Source organism: Equus quagga, chromosome 3 (assembly GCF_021613505.1).
Source record: "Equus quagga isolate Etosha38 chromosome 3, UCLA_HA_Equagga_1.0, whole genome shotgun sequence".
NCBI lineage: Eukaryota > Metazoa > Chordata > Mammalia > Perissodactyla > Equidae > Equus > Equus quagga.
This window is the reverse complement of record NC_060269.1, coordinates 45,230,335-45,247,532: the sequence shown is the minus strand read 5'-3', so window position 1 is coordinate 45,247,532 and position 17,198 is coordinate 45,230,335. Positions and strand designations below refer to the sequence as shown.

At 40.0% G+C, this 17,198-nt stretch overlaps 1 protein-coding gene across 5 annotated transcripts in view; it reads right to left on the bottom strand.

Moving 5' to 3' along the window:
• Positions 1-17,198, bottom strand: part of FNIP2 (folliculin interacting protein 2) — a 135,844-nt gene that overhangs the window by 42,346 nt on the left and 76,300 nt on the right. For 4 of the 5 annotated variants that reach the window (XM_046656037.1, XM_046656034.1, XM_046656035.1 and 1 more), the window contains one exon: positions 7,851-7,980. In XM_046656037.1, the coding sequence (XP_046511993.1) occupies positions 7,851-7,980 (130 nt within the window). Of the gene's footprint in view, positions 1-7,850; positions 7,981-8,353; positions 9,179-17,198 lie in introns of those variants that run through there. The other variant, XM_046656038.1, reaches the window with a different exon arrangement.

Genomic DNA, 17,198 nt, shown 5'->3' with positions numbered 1-17,198 from the left:
GGAGTTCCGCCCGGGCAGCAGACAAAACTCTCTGTCTGCCATTAGCAGAGGGGCCACGCCGAGCATTCACAGCTCCGGGAGAGGCCCAGAGAGAATCCCAGAGGGCGGGGCGACCCCCAGCTGCCGTTGCCCGTCCCGTGGGACTAGGGATAACCAGAGATCTCGGAGAGGACTGGGGCTGGGGGGAGTTCCAGAGACCCAGCTTCGTAGCCTAGGGGGAAACCCTACAGGCTCACAGCAGCCTTAGGGAAAGCCTCTGCACAGCACCAGTAGAAGGCACCCAGCCGCCAGCCACAAGGCTGGAAGACCCCAGGGCAAAAGCAGCATAGCTAGGTGAACTAACCACAGACTGTAGAAGATGCCAATAGCTCTCCTGCGACCCACAGAGGACAAGTGAGATTTTGTGGGTGCCGACAGCAACGGAGCGACAAATATAAGTGATCCCACCCCTGGCCGCTGGAAAAGCCCATAACACCGTTGCAGACCCCAAGGAGAGAGCACATCTAGGTGGGCTGCAACAGTAGGCTCCAGCAGCCTGAAGCCCCCCTGTGACGGCCCCCATGGCAGAGGAGGGAATCCAAAGGGCCACTGTGGCTACGAGGAGGGGCCCAGGCCCAGTTAGCAACTGTGGACAGGGTTCCTGGTTGGTGCAGTATAAACAGCTGCTCCCCCACCGCAGCAGCTGAAACAAGTGAAAGGAGCAACTAAACTCTATCTCCATGCGGAGGCACAAATCAACAACATCAAGCAATATGAAAAAATACATTAAATCTCCAGAACAGAAAGAAAGTAACAAATACACAGAAAACAATCCCAAAGAAAATGAGATATATAACCTAAATGATGATGACTTCAAAACAGCCATCATTAAAATTCTCAATGAGTTAAGAGAGAGTTCTGACCGACAACTCAAAGAGTTCAGGAGCTATGTCACAAAAGAGTTTGATACGATAAAGAAGAACCAAACAGAAATATTGGAAATGAAGAACACAATAGAGCAGATTAAGAAAAATCTAGATGCTCTGAACAGTAGGGCCGATAATATGGAGGAAAGAATTAGCAATTTGGAAGATGGCAATATAGAATTGCTGCAGGCAGAGGAGGAGAGAGATGCAAGACTAAAAAGAAATGAAGAAACTCTCTGAGAATTATCAGACACAATTAGGAGATTCAACGTAAGGATTATAGGTATACCAGAGGGAGAAGAGAAGGAGAAAGGGGCAGAAAGCCTATTCAAAGAAATAATGGCTGAGAACTTCCCAAATCTGGTGAGGGAGATGGATCTTCAGGTGACAGAAGCCAATAGATCTCCAAACTTTATCAATGCAAGAAGACCAACTCCACGCCATATAGTAGTGAAGCTAGCAAAAGTCAACGACAAGGAGAAAATACTAAGGACAGCCAGGCAAAAGAAACTAACCTACAAAGGAACCCCCATCAGGCTATCAGCAGATTTCTCAGCAGAAACTTTACAGGCTAGAAGAGAGTGGAATGATATATTCAAAAATCTGAAGGACAAAAATCTACAGCCGAGAATTCTCTACCCAGTGAAAATATCCTTCAAATACGATGGAGAAATAAAAACTTTCGCAGATAGACCAAAATTAAGGGAGTTCATTGCCACAAAACCCCCTCTTCAGGAAATCCTCAGGAAAACCCTCATTCCTGAAAAATCCAAAAAAGGAAAGGGGCTACAAAACCAAGAGCAGAGGAGATAAGTAGAAGGACAACAACAGAGAGTAGCAGCTCTACATCAGAACAGATTAAACCATGGGACGAGAAACAAAGGAAACTGAAGAAAACCGGAAAACAAGACACAAAATGGGAGTGGTAGGCCCCCACATCTCAATAATCACTCTAAATGTAAATGGATTGAACTCCCCAATCAAAAGACACAGAGTGGCAGGATGGATCAAAGAACAAGATCCAACAATATGCTGCCTCCAGGAAACACACCTCAGCCCCAAAGACAAACACAGACTCAGAGTGAAGGGATGGAGAACAATACTCCAAGCTAATAATGAACAAAAGAAAGCAGGTGTCGCTATACTAATATCAGACAAGGTAGATTTCAAAGCAAAACAGATAAAGAAAGATAAAGAGGGACAGTATATAATGATAAAAGGGACTCTCCACCAAGAAGACATAACACTTATAAATATATACGCACCCAACACAGGAGCACCAAAATTTGTAAAGCAACTCTTAATAGAACTAAAAGAAGACATCAACAACAATACAATAATAGTAGGGGACCTCAACACACCATTAACACCAATGGACAGAACATCCAGACAGAAAATCAACAAGGAAATAATAGAATTAAATGAAAAGTTAGACCAGATGGACTTAATAGATATATATAGAACACTTCATTGAAAAACAGCAGGTTACACATTCTTCTCAAGTGCACATGGAACATTCTCAAGGATTGACCATATTTTGGGAACTAAAGCAAACATCAATAAATACAAGAGAGTTGAAATAATATCAAGCATCTTTTCTGATCATAACGCTATTAAACTAGAAATCAACTACAAGAAAAAAGCAGAGAAAGGTGCAAAAATGTGGAGACTAAACAACACGCTTCTCAACAAACAATGGATCATTGGAGAAATTAAAGAAGAAATCAAATTTTATCTGGAGACTAATGAAAATGAGAACACGACATACCAAATCATTTGGGATGCAGCAAAAGCAGTCCTAAGAGGGAAATTCATCGCAATACAGGCTCACCTCACTAAACAAGAAAAAGCTCACATAAGCAACCTCAAACGACACCTAACAGAACTAGAAAAAGAAGAACAAACAAAGCCCAGAGTCAGTAGAAGGAGGGAAATAATAAAAATAAGAGCAGAAATAAACGATATTGAAACAAAAAAGACAATAGAAAGGATCAATGAAACAAAGAGTTGGTTCTTCGAAAGAATTAACAAAATTGACAAACCCCTAGCCAGACTCACCAAGAAAAGAAGAGAGAAATCGCAAATTAATAAAATCAGGAATGACAGAGGAGAAATCACAACAGATACCAATGAAATACAAGAGATCATAAGAGAATACTATGAAAAACTATATGCCAACAAATTGAACAACCTGGAAGAAATGGACAAATTCCTAGACTCCTACAATCTCCCCAAACTGAATCGGGAAGAAATGGAGAATCTGAATAGACCAATCACAAGTAAGGAAATAGAAACGGTAATCAAAAACCTCCCCAAAAATAAGAGTCCAGGACCAGACGGCTTCTCTGGAGAATTCTACCAAACATTCAAAGAAGACTTAATACCTATTCTCCTCAAACTGTTCCAGAAAATTGAGAAAGATGGAGAACTCCCTAACACATTCTATGAAGCCAACATCAGCCTGATCCCCAAACCTGACAAGGACAACACAAAGAAGGAGAACTACAGGCCGATATCACTGATGAACATAGATGCAAAAATCCTCAACAAAATTTTGGCAAACCGATTACAGCAATACATCAAAAAGATTATACACCATGATCAAGTGGGATTTATACCAGGGACACAGGGATGGTTCAACATCCGCAAGTCAATCAACGTGATACACTACATCAACAAAATGAAAAACAAAAACCACATGATCATCTCAATAGATGCAGAGAAAGCATTCGACAAGATCCAACACCCATTTATGATAAAAACCCTCAGTAAAATGGGTATAGAAGGAAAGTACCTCAACATAATAAAGGCCATATATGATAGACCCACAGCCAACATCATACTTAATGGACAAAAACTGAAAGCCATCCCTCTGAGGACAGGAACAAGACAAGGGTGCCCACTTTCACCACTCCTATTCAACATAGTACTGGAGGTGCTGGCCAGAGCAATTCGGCAGGAAAAAGAAATAAAAGGAATCCAAATAGGTAACGAAGAAGTAAAACTCTCGTTGTTTGCAGACGACATGATCTTATATATAGAAAACCCCAAAGAATCCACAGAAAAACTATTAGAAATAATCAACAACTACAGCAAAGTAGCAGTGTATAAAATTAACATGCATAAATCAGTAGCATTTCTATACACTAACAATGAACTAACAGAAAAAGAACTCAAGAACTCAATCCCATTCACAATCACAACAAAAAGAATAAAATACCTTGGGACAAACTTAACCAAGGAAGTGAAGGATCTATACAATGAAAACTACAAGACTTTCTTGAAAGAAATTGACGATGACATAAAGAGATGGAAAGACATTCCTTGCACATGGATTGGAAGAATAAACATAGTTAAAATGTCCATACTACCTAAAGCAATATACAGATTCAATGCTATCCCAATCAGAATCCCAAGAACATTCTTCACAGATATTGAACAAACAATCCTAAAATTCATATGGGGCAACAAAAGACCGCGAATTGCTAAAGCAATCCTGAGCAAGAAAAACAAAGCCGGCGGAATCACAATCCCCGATTTCAAAACATACTACAAAGCTACAGTGATCAAAACAGCATGGTACTGGTACAAAAACAGGTCCACAGATCAATGGAACAGAATTGAAAGCCCAGAGATAAAAACCACACATCTATGGACAGCTAATCTTCGACAAAGGAGCAGAGGGCCTACAATGGAGAAAAGAAAGTCTCTTCAACAAATGGTGCTGGGAAAACTGGACAGCCACATGCAAAAGATTGAAAATTGACCAGTCTCTTTCAGCACACACCAAAATAAACTCAAAATGGATCAAAGACCTAAAGATTAGGCCTGAGACAATAAGTCTTTTGGAAGAGAATATAGGCAGTACACTCTTTGACATCAGTTTCAAAAGAATCTTTTCGGACACTGTAACTCCTCAGTTGAGGGAAACAATAGAAAGAATAAACAAATGGGACTTCATCAGACTAAAGAGCTTCTTCAAGGCAAGGGAAAACAGGATTGAAACAAAAAAACAGCTCACTAATTGGGAAAAAATATTCACAAGCCACTTATCCGACAAAGGGTTAATCTCCATAATATACAAAGAACTCACACAGCTTAACAACAAAAAAACAAACAGCCCGATCAAAAAATGGGCAGAGGACATGAACAGACATTTCTCAAAAGAAGATATGAATATGGCCAATAGACACATGAAAAGATGTTCATCATCGCTAATCATCAGGGAAATGCAAATCAAAACTACACTAAGATATCACCTTACCCCCGTTAGATTGGCAAAAACATCCAAAACCAAGAGTGACAAATGTTGGAGAGGTTGTGGAGAAAAAGGAACCCTCATACACTGTTGGTGGGAATGCAAACTGGTACAGCCACTATGGAAAACAGTATGGAGATTTCTCAAAAAGTTAAAAATAGAAATACCCTATGACCCAGCCATCCCATTACTGGGTATCTATCCTAAGAACCTGATATCAGAAATCTCAAGAGTCCGTTGCACCCCTATGTTCATCGCAGCATTATTTACAATAGCCAAGATGTGGAACCAGCCTACATGCCCAGAAACTGATGATTGGATAAAGAAGATGTGGTATATATACACAATGGAATACTACTCAGCCATAAAAAAGGACAAAATTGGCCCATTCACAACAACGTGGATGGACCTCGAGGGTATTATGTTAAGCGAAATAAGCCAGTCAGAGAAAGACAAACTCTATATGACTCCACTCATAGGTGGAAATTAGTATATTGATAAGGAGATCTGATCGGTGGTTACCAGGGAAAAGGGGGGGTGGGGGGAGGGCACAGAGGGGGAAGTGGTGTACCCACAACATGACTAACAAAAATGTACAACTGAAATCTCACAAGGTTGTAATCTATCATAACATTAATAAAAAAAAAAAAAAGAAAAAAAAATTTATCTCAATGTATAGAGCTCCAGTAAAAGTTGTATCAGAAGAAAGATCTTTCTCAAAATAAAAAAAACTCATCAAAAATTCTTTGCCACCTTGCATTTGCCAGGAGCAACTAACACTACTTTCAATTATATTGATGTATAAATTTTGATGACCTAAACAAATGAATTTGCAGAAACACGAGCCAGAAAAATCTTACAATGACTCAAGATACTGCATTAAAATTACTGTTATATAAAATTCTGACATCAAGATATCATTTTTTGCAATTTAAGTTTATGTTATTATTCATGTGTCACTATTATTTCTATTACATTTTATAAGTAAAATATTTTCAAAGGAAAAGCTTTACATTTTAGTACCTTTAACAGCACTTTCTCCTGCTTTTTGAACAAGGGACTCTGCATTTTCATTTTTGAGCCCAAGGCACTTAGTTTAGGTGTAAGTCCACTAGAGATTCCCTAGTCACCAAGTTTCAATTCAAATTAAAGTTTTTGAAGAATTAGGAGGAGTTGGTTGGGGAATGCTATTCAACTTTGGATTTAAACCTGAAGGGATGGAAAAGCATTTTTAGTAAAGAGAAGATGTGAAAGAAGCCTTCTAAGACCCATTGATCTCTTCACAGAAGCTGTCATAATGAGACTGAGGATGGTGGGATGCCCTCTCCTGACAGTTGCAGTAATGGTAATGATAATAATGGTAATAATAAAAGTAAATAAGTCATATTGGCCAATATTCTAGTTACCATATCTCGTCCTGGCCTGACTTGACTTGCTGTATCTCATTTAACTCCCCCAACAATGCTGTGAGGCTGGTTCCAGTACAATTATTGTATCGCAGATGAGGAAGCAACACTTAGAATCCAGGTTAACTTGTTTTCGCATTCATCTAGTGAGCGGCAGAGCTGGGACTTGTCCCCATACCAGATTCCAAGCTCTTAACCATTCCGCTCGAAGTCTACCAACCAAGAAGCGGTTTCTCAGTGAGTGATGAAGCAGCTGTAATTTCTTCTTTTTGTCCAGCTCCCTAGGATGGTGAGAGCAACAGAAGAGAGGCAAGCAGCCTGACGTGCTATACACACGTCTTGACCCCTCGTTTCTCAGCTTGTCCTTTCAGCACCATCTCTTCATGAAGGGCTCCCCAATTCTCCCCAAGACCACCAGCAAGTGTTCTCTCCCTCCTCTGAGTCTTAAAGCACTTTATGCCTCTCTATAGCATTTATCATTTAACATCTTTATACGATTATTTAAACGCCTATCCTCTTTTCCATTAGTCCGTAAACTACTTAAATGCAGGTGTGTAGCCGAGTCATCTTTGCATCTTCACAGATCCCTACACATGGTGATTATTAGTCAATTTACTAAATCAACCAATTCACATGTGAATTTTTATAGGTACAACCTATCTTAATTACCTTTTAAGTTTTGGGGTTGTAAGAAGAAGAGGTTGGAATCTACTGCTGTAACATCATAATAAGCCAAAAATGTATATTTTGCACACAACTAAACTTTAGATCTAAAAACCAACTGAAATGAAGGCAGAAAATACATCGATGCTATCTCTATTCATAATCAGATTTATCTCTCTTTAGCTTAAGAATTTACGATTTACAAAGAGAGTATGTCACAGTCATTGAGTTCATATATTTTCAAAGACCACATTGGTTTCACCATAAGACAAGGAAGAGATTGAGGCCACCCTTCTAACTTACAAGAGCAACACCTGGAAGGAAGCCAACTAAAAGAGAGAGCATACTCATTTTAAATTAACATCAAATCTAACTCATACATGGCACAACTACCCAGATATTTCCCAGTGTCTTCCAAACTTGGAGATTTTTTTTTTTTAGTTTTTATTTATTCTTTCCATAAAACTTCTCACTTGTAAACTTTCAAACTAAGCTGAAGCGAATCAAAAAGTTTCAGCTCTCTTTTTCCACTGAGGACAGGTGAGTACTGTGCCCTGCCAGCCTCATCAAGCTGCCTACACTAGCACCTTTCTCAGCAAGAGGAAACTTGCAACTTACCTCCTTGGAATGATGCCATTTTCCAAGCTTGTTGTCTGACTTCGAAGCCAGCGGCGCTGATAACTGCTGGAAGAAGACGTAGAGGAACTTGGAGACGGGAAAGGTGTAATCAAAAGGCTGCTTAGTGAGGCTGTGAGGAAGAAAATTTGAAAGTCGAAAGTTCAGGTAAATGAGTCCTCGTGTAGCTACACAAAAAAATACACTGCCAAGTAACCTAAATTTTCAGGTTCTACTGGTCACATCCAGCAGGGGGAGACTGTAACTTTTCTCTTACTAAGACTTCTGTATAGCAAAGAAAACATCCTTTAAAAAGGAAAACAAATTAAAAGAAATAAGGACTACAGACACAGCAAGTGCATTAACTATCAGGCCTCACATTACAAATGCAAAATAATTACTACTCGTGCAGAGTGTAGATTGCAAATTTCTGATAAAATGGTCCACATAACATAATTGTTTATATTGCTACCCAGTAAGTAATGCCATACACAATGTTTACTTACACATATTTCCTCCTTTTGACCACTTCTTCACTCTACATTCTAAGGTGAAATTAGGCAAACAAGTAGTTCCTCACACAGTAGTCTCTCTCCTGCCTCCTATCTCCAAATACACATGACTCATCTCCCTGGCCCCAATCCCCCTGCCACTCCTTGGCTGTGAAAGAGTAACCTCTAGTCTTAAATACATTTTCTGCTTGGATTACTTATTGCCTCCCAGCCTCTCTCTACTTCCTCCTGCTACACAATATTACATGCCTGCACTTGGGGCCTCGGTGAGTGTGAGCTGACATGCCAGCCCAGACTCCTCCAACAGGCAGGGAGGGACTGGTCCCCGCCAGGGTAGGCAAAGGGATTCTTTCAAATCACAGCTGCTTGGCGGATGTCTACCGGTTTGGAAGAATGGAAGGACGAGACAGACTTTTCTTCCTTTTACTTCCCTAGGGCTAAAGAAGTGGACAATGAAATGTCACTCGGTCCAGTGGAAAAGGAAATGGGGTGTTACAGGTGGCTGGTCAAGATTTTCAGAAGCAAATCAGAGCAAAGGAAACTGATTTCAGTAAACACAGTATACTATGCTCATGGATATCACCTGATAAGGCAGTTTCTCCATATTAACTATTTACACTTCTACAGGCAGATGGCAATAAGGTGACTTCCTGACCTGAGTACTTAAATACTACCAAATTTCCTTGGCTACTAGTCAATAATCAATAAGCAAATGATGAGTGTCCACAATGTGCCGGGCATTGTGCTGGGCAACTGGGATACAGTGGTGGATAAGACACACACACACAAATCTGCCTGCATGGAGCTTTAAATCTACGAGAATATCAATTAACTTCCCAGGCTACAAAATTTAGATGCATAATGACTCAAGCTTCTTTCCATAGCAGAGGTCTATGAGATGCTTTTCTTTTAATCTAGTCAATATTCACAGAAAACTTGCTGGGTAGATCTTAACCATCTCTGTGTCCCTTGTACCCAGAACAGTGCCCTGAACACAGCAGACCATTAGTAAATGTTTACTGAATGTACAGCACTTCTTCACTAAAGTGTTACCCAGATGTGGCTGGCCCTAGCAGGTGGCCTCTGTTCTAACCTGGTTTCAGCCTTGAGGTTGGGCTTAAATCTCCAAAATCAAATCCACAGTTCAAACATCAGTGAGAGGGTAATTTTACAGAGAATTCTGAAGAGAGATAGAAGAGAGTTTCTCTTCAAAGTCATACATAATTACTTCATAAAAAACCCCAGTTAGACATTTCTGCCACACCCCTAAGTTCTGAAAGTCCCTTCTAAGATCCAGAAGATCCTGTTCCCTATTCCCAAATCTTCAGGGTCTCCTGTCTTTCTCCCTGTCTTATGCTGAGCAAATCGACTTCTCCTTGGCAGGTGGAGGACACAGTTGAGGCGTAGTACTTGCATTATAAACATTTTCTCCCTATCACAGAGGCAAGATGGAGATGACCTTGAGATCCAATTTATCTGGAAATTGTATTGCTGTATAATTCAGGTTTAATAAACTGGGTAAGAGCCCAGGCTCCTGGTTCGAATCCCAGCTCTGCCACTCACCGGCTGTGACACTCAGGCAGCTTACTTAACCTGCCAGCCTTCTCATCTGTAAAATGGAGACAATGCCACACCTCAGTATTTCTCATGAGAGCTGCAACCTGCTACGAATTGGACACTGAAATGTCACTGGGTCCACTGGAAAAGGAAATGGGGTGTTACAGGTGGCTTGTTTGAATTGTTTAGTGGATTGAAACCAACATTAAAAAAAATAAGAAAAGAGAATATATTGCAGTGTTAATATTAATTGATGCAACTTTTGTTACAAATAAAGATATCTGATATTGGATCATGATGTAAAATGCATTAACATGGGTTGCAGACGAAAGAAAGGTTTGAAAAACACTGACCTATTTCATAACATTCCTGTGACAACTAAACAAATCAATATATGTAAAATGCTTAGCCCAGCACCCCATAAAATAAATGTTAGCTCTTCACTCTCTCTGACAATTCTTGGAAAAGGTGGGCTAAGTAAAACATTTTGAAGTACTAAAAGGTTATTAATCCTAATTAGTTAACTATGAGAGAAACCAGGACGTGTAACAGAGACGTGAAAAGGAGAGGCAAAAAATTCAAATAAAAAACAGAAGAGAATATGTCTTTTCATTATAAAATGCTGAACAATAACTTTTATGGCATACAAATGAAATATTAAGCTAACGTGTTGGTTGGCCTAGTGCTGTCTGACACTTCCTCATCAAAAAAATTTTAATGTTATTTAATCAGATTTTTATGTCAAGTACTGTGGTATACCATTGTCAATCACATGCCTAGGAAACAGTACAGTTACAACTCTCAAATGCAAGAACTGGCCTAAGGGTGGCTTGCAACCGACTGCATTTTCATGAGAAAAGGGTGGATTCAGATTACCTGTTCTATCAACATTTAGTGCCTTTGACTGTTGGCCAGACTCCGGGTCTGAAAGGCAGTGCAGTCTGATGCAATGCTAGGGCTCTGGGGTGCATCCCAATCACCTGAGGAGATGGTTCAAAAACAGAGCTGCATGGGCTCACCTGACGCACTCTACCTTTGCTATGGGCCTGGCATCTACAGGAGACGGAAGAAGTTCTGCAGGAGAGTTAAGTGAGGTGGGTTCCAGCCCCCAACTGTGCCCCCAGTTAGCAATGTGAGCTGGGGGAAAAAACTCTCCAACTGGTGCCTCCGTTAGAAAATGTGACACTTTTACATTATTCACAGGCTCAGTATCAGCTTTAAAAGTTCTATGTCTAATGTTCCCTAATATCTTTAGTATCATTTTTTTAGAATACTTTTATAATTAGAAAAAATATGAATACACATAGATTGCAAAGACTTTGGCAATTCTGTGCATCGATAAGGAAATAAAAATCAGCCTAAAGCCCACCATCAGGTCACTGTCCACACTTTGTACTTGGCTAACTCCCCATTTAAACTTGTGCTTTCATTCTCACCCTCCCATCTGAGGAGGACTCTTCAACTAGCACCCATTCATTCCTGCAGAAATTAGCAATGAGAACAAAGAATAAGTCTACAGGTTTAAAAGAGTTGACTGCTGGCTTTTCTTGGCCTATGCCATTCAAGTTTACGACCAATGTTTAACTTCCCCTGAAAATACGTTTGTTGCTTTAAGAGTTTACCAGAAACACTGTACTGATGATTTGACTACAGAATTTGGATTTGACTAAATAATGCCCTGAAGCTCTTAAGCCAAATCCATTTACTCAACAAATACTTACTGAATATCTACTAAGAGCTGGGGTGCCATGCTAGGCACCAGAGACAGAAAATTAAAAGATTATAGACAGACTTTCTGCCCTTAAGAGGCTTACACTCATGGAATAAATAAGGTGATTTCAGACTGTGATAACTACTCTAAAAATAAGTTAGTATGATTTTCTTTAAGCAACTAGGGCAAAGGTTTATAGGGGTGGCAGAGGTAAATTCTTTAATCAGTAGTCAGAAAACACCTTTACGAAAATGGGACATATCAACTAACACTTAAATGCCAACAAGAGCCAGCCATGGAAAAGGCTAAAAGGGAGGGCATCCCATATATTCCATATGAAAAGAACTGGATAACACCAATAATTTTTTTTAACACCAATAATTATTTTAAAAACCTATGGGTATCCCTCCTATGTATTCCCTCCCCTCGTTCAAATATCCATCGAGCATCTATTATATATCAGGCACAATTCAAGATGCTGGGGACAGAGTAGGCAAGGTGACAGAGTAGGTGGGTTTCTGCTCTCATGGAGCTCACTTTCTAGGGGAGAAGAAACAAAGAAAAATCCCCCAGGAATTATAAGATAACCACAGAATGTCGTAAGTCATAAGGAACAACCTTCACACTGGCAAAGGAAGTGCAAAAGTCAAGAGCTCAGAAGCAGTTATAATTTCTTCAATGGGAAGAATTTTGAGGTTCGCTAATTGATGCTGCCGAAAATGGGATCATAAGACTAAACAAGTGGCAGGCCCCCTTGGGACAGTGTGCAGGAAGAGGGCTACATCAAATGTGCAGGGCAAGTGCAAACTCTGGCCTACGGCAGCAGGTTAAGACCCTGCCAAACATATCTCACTCGCAAGGAGACACTTGGGGGAAGGACAATGCAGAGAATTCCTACTCTTCTGTCATCAAAATAAAAACTGTTATCACTGTGATCAGGCCACTTATTTCCTCTCCAAGCTCTTGTACTACTCTCCCCTCACTACATTTCAGCCTTCTCTCTACTCCTTATACACAATGGTCTTTCTATTCCTTACATACAAATCTCCAATGCCTGTTCTCACTCTAGGTCTTCCCACTAGCTATTCCCCGTGCTTAAAGTGCCCTTTGCTCTGATCTTCACGAAGCTGGTTACAACTGGCATTCAAGTCAGCTGAAATTTCACCCTCTGGGAGAGGCCTTCTGTGAGCACCCCAGATGTTTTATTTTCCTCAGTGATAAGTGCTTGCCAACATTTTATTGTCTATTATCTGTGTCTCCTTTACCAAATATAAACTCTATTAGATGAGGGATCATGTCTATTTGATCACTGATCTGCCCCCATATCTCACAAAAACGTCTGGCACAGAAGATGCTCAAGAAATGTTTCCGCATGAAGAATGAACAAATGATTATATGGAGCACAGTGATGTCTGTCTCAATCAATAATTACGACAGAAAGAAAACATTAGAGAAACAAATTTCTAGAGAGAATTCAAAGCCTGAACGTGTTAAAAGTTTCCTGTGGTCAATGCTATATACACAGCATTTGGATTTTCTCTTTTCTCCCCCCACCTTCATTAAAAATATAATTTTTTTTCTTTTTGAGGAAGATTAGCCTTGAGCTAACTACTTCCAATCTTCCTCTTTCTTTTTTGCTGAGGAAGACTGACCCTGAGCTAACATCCGTGCCCATCTTCCTCTACTTTATATGTGGGACACCTACCACAGGATGGCTTTTGCCAAGCGGTGCCATGTCCACACCCGGGATCCAAACCGGCAAACCCCAGGCCACCAAGAAGCGGAACATGTGAACTTAACCGTTGTGCCACCTGGCCAGCCCTAAAAAAATAATTTTTTTGTGGTGGGGTGGTAGTCTGGCTCTGAACCAGAACACTTTTTATATCTGTTCGACACAGAGGGTACTACATCCAAAACACAACAATGATCTTTGTTTACTCTAACACTGACAGTACTTCTCTTACAGTGTTTGCCTAAACACTTGAAAAATATAAGGTTCCTTAAAGATTACCAGTTGTACCTCTAATCACAGCAGAAGAGAAGCATTTAAAGGGTCAATTAATAGAGCTGTAATTATTGTCTGATAGGAAAGTATCATTTTTTACAAATGAAATGTTAATAGGCAAATCAAATTTTAGTTAATGCATTTTAGTACCTAAACCACAAAATGACTTTCAGACTATAAAGGGTCTTCAAAAGCACCACAGGTACTTTAAGTTTTAATAAACTTCCTATAAAGTCCCCTGAATGAAAAGACAAAGAAAATGTTCTTGCCACCATGATTTCAAAACACCTTAGTTTTTTAAAATAGATTTTATTTTTTAGAGCAGTTCTAGGTTCACAGCAAAGCTGAATGGAAGGTACAGAGATTTCTCATATGCCCTGTGCCCCTACACATGCATGGCCTCCCCCATTATCAACAGCGCCACTCAAGTGCTACATTTGTTACAAGTGATGAAGCTACAGTGACAAGTCATAATTGCCCAGAGTCCATACTTTACATTAGGGCTCACTCTTGGTGGTGTACATTCTATGGATTTGGACTCACCACTATATTGTCATACAGAATGGTTTCACTGCCCTAAAAATCCTCTGTACGCCACCTATTCATCCCTCCTCGCCCACCCCTCAGCCGACCCCTGGCAGCCACTGATCTTTTTACTATCTCCATAGTTTTGCCTTTTCTGGAACGTCATACAGTTGGAATCATACAGTATGTAGCCTTTTCAGATTGGCTTCTTTCACTTAGTAATATCCATTTAAGTTTCCTCCATGTCTTTTCATGGCTTAACAACTCATTCTTTTTAACACTGAATAATATTCTTAAATTTTAATTCCTTATCTACAACAAATTCTAGCCCAGACGTGGTGATCAACTCACTCTCTACGTTTACACGCTGTTATTTAACCAGTGTGTATGTCTTTTTATCTGTAGTCTGCACTCTAAGAATGAAGTGTCTACAAAGACTTTTGGAAAGCAAAAAAACTCTCTTGGTCCTTTGATCTTCCATATAAATAAGAGTTATTTTGTCTGGCTTCACAGGAATTTTAATTGAAATTACACTGAATTTATAGATTTGTGGAACTTGATATCTCTCCCCATTTATTTAGGTCTTCTTTTTTTTATTTTTTTTAAATTTTTTTTTTAAAGATTTTATTTTTCATTTTTCTCCCCAAAGCCCCCCAGTACATAGTTGTATATTCTTCGTTGTGGGTCCCTCTAGTTGTGGCATGTGGGACGCTGCCTCAGCGTGGCTTGATGAGCAGTGCCATGTCCGCGCCTAGGATTCGAACCAACGAAACACTGGGCCGCTTGCAGCGGAGCACGTGAACTTAACCACTCGGCCACGGGGCCAGCCCCTATTTAGGTCTTCTTTTAATAAAATTTTAAATATCTCCATAATAGTATCACATTTTTTCTTGGAATTATTCCTAGATCCCTTATAGTTCTGGTTGCTTTACGTATTAGATTTTGCTTATAATTTTCCTTAAACAGCGTATAAGAATGCAAGTATAGAAAGGAAAAAGCTTAAGTAAAAGAGTCAACAAATTTGTGAAACTGAAGAAGATAAATATCCAGTCTAGGAGAAGAGCAAAGGTCTGACTTGAAATATGAAAAGTACAAAGAAATGTAGAAATTGAGTTCTGCCCAAGCTGCAGTACAGATTGCCAAGTTCACATATATAAGACAAGGCAAAGCCTAAGGTAAAGATTTGATAATAAAGATACAACAGGACACTTTTAGATTTGGACAGTTTATTACTTACATAGACAGTGAAAAGAAGAATAAGTGAAAGATGCCAGCTCCCCATGATTCTTGTCCCACACACCAGGAAGGACAGCACTGACACAAAAGAGGTCAGATGCCTGCAATACAAGTTGTGGGAGACCCTGTTGCTGGGAGTCAGTTCTAGACTACAGCTAGCAGTGTTATATTCTGCAGCTCTGGTCTGACGGGGGTATGGCAGAAAGCTCTATTATCTCATCAGAGGAGGTGATGAGAAACTGTCTCATGACAACTTCCCAGGGGAGATAGAGAAGTGAGTGGGAGACGACCTCCTAGCAGCTCCTCAGAGACCTCCCATTCTCTCCTGTTCCCTGCGGAGCACAAGTTGTGCTGCCAAGACTCAGATAAGCTGCAGTTCAAGCCTTTGCCTATATGGATACATTTAAGGTCAACAGGGTGCCACGGCCTTTTCCCTGCATAGACGACAAACAAAACAGTACCTTACTTGACTCTTGCACCTCACCACAAAGCACTGTATCAGTTAACTCAATGAAGGTTTCAGGTACAAATGACATGTCATTTTGCATTATTCAATGGTGATCCATGTTGTAATGAAGAGTCTGACTCCATTTTTTTGATGTTTGACTGCTGACAGCTTTTAAGCTTCACCTCCACCTCCTTCCCTTTCTGTCCACATCTGGGCAAACTGATGAGAAAGTCCAGTGCTCCCTCCTTTGGAGCCAGTGGGAAGTTCAAACCACATGCAAGAACTCTCACCCTGGCCATACCTCCTAACCACCATAAAAACCCCAAGGTAGTCGCCTTTCCCTTTCTCTCATTTTCTGACCAGCTTGGGAAGCCCACTCTACTCTCACCAGAAAGCCTCATTATGTGAATAATAAATCTTTTCATATCCTCTTGGTGTGTGTGTGGTGTTCCCAGTCTTGACATCTAAACCAAATTTTAGTGGGGTCCATCCACTAGCTGCATAGTGGCCAAAACACGTCCTATTTGAATACTATGATGATGTGTATTCTTACCCTTAAGGTTTATTTTAAAACACTTAAATAAAAATGTTTGAAGGTTCATATTAGAAGTTTTTCCTCATACTGATCTTCTTAAGAACAGAGGAAATGCAGCTGCACAGAGAATGGGGAAATTATTTTTCTCATCAATGATTTGAACATTTTGATGAGGAAGAGAATCTAAACCTGAATTAAGGTGATAGATAACAAGGTCAATGACTCTGGTCTCAATCCTGGCCCTCTGAACCTTACTCTACTCATGCACCCTAGACTTACAAATTTTAGCTTCTGCTCCAATCCATCTCTTCAGAGCCAGTTTCCCATTTCTAAATTACAATGACTATTCACAGCTGGAGAACTTATAGATGCTTCCAACTAAAAACTTATCTCAATATTTGTCTCCCCAGACAGGCCTCCTGCTTTCCCTGTACTGGTTAATGCCATCATCTTCCGCTTGTTTTCCTAAGTTAGAAACTAGAGTCATCAGTGCTTTCTCCCTCCTCCCCCAGATCCCATGTCCCATTAGTCACTGAGCCCTGCCAATACTACCTGATAGTAAGGCTGAAACTCATCCCTTTTCTCTCCCAAAACCTTACTTGAAAATTTCTAATGGCAACCACTAAAAGAACCTCTTAAAAAATCACTTAGGTTTTTGATTCCTGTATTCACAGAGGACACTTTCAAAATATCCAAAAGAGAATACAATGAGAATGTATATCCCCTCCATACCTACCCCAGGTTGTATCCCTTCCAGAGACATTCTACAAATATACTTATCTATCTTTATACATAGAGAGAGATCTTGTATATGCCTTTTTT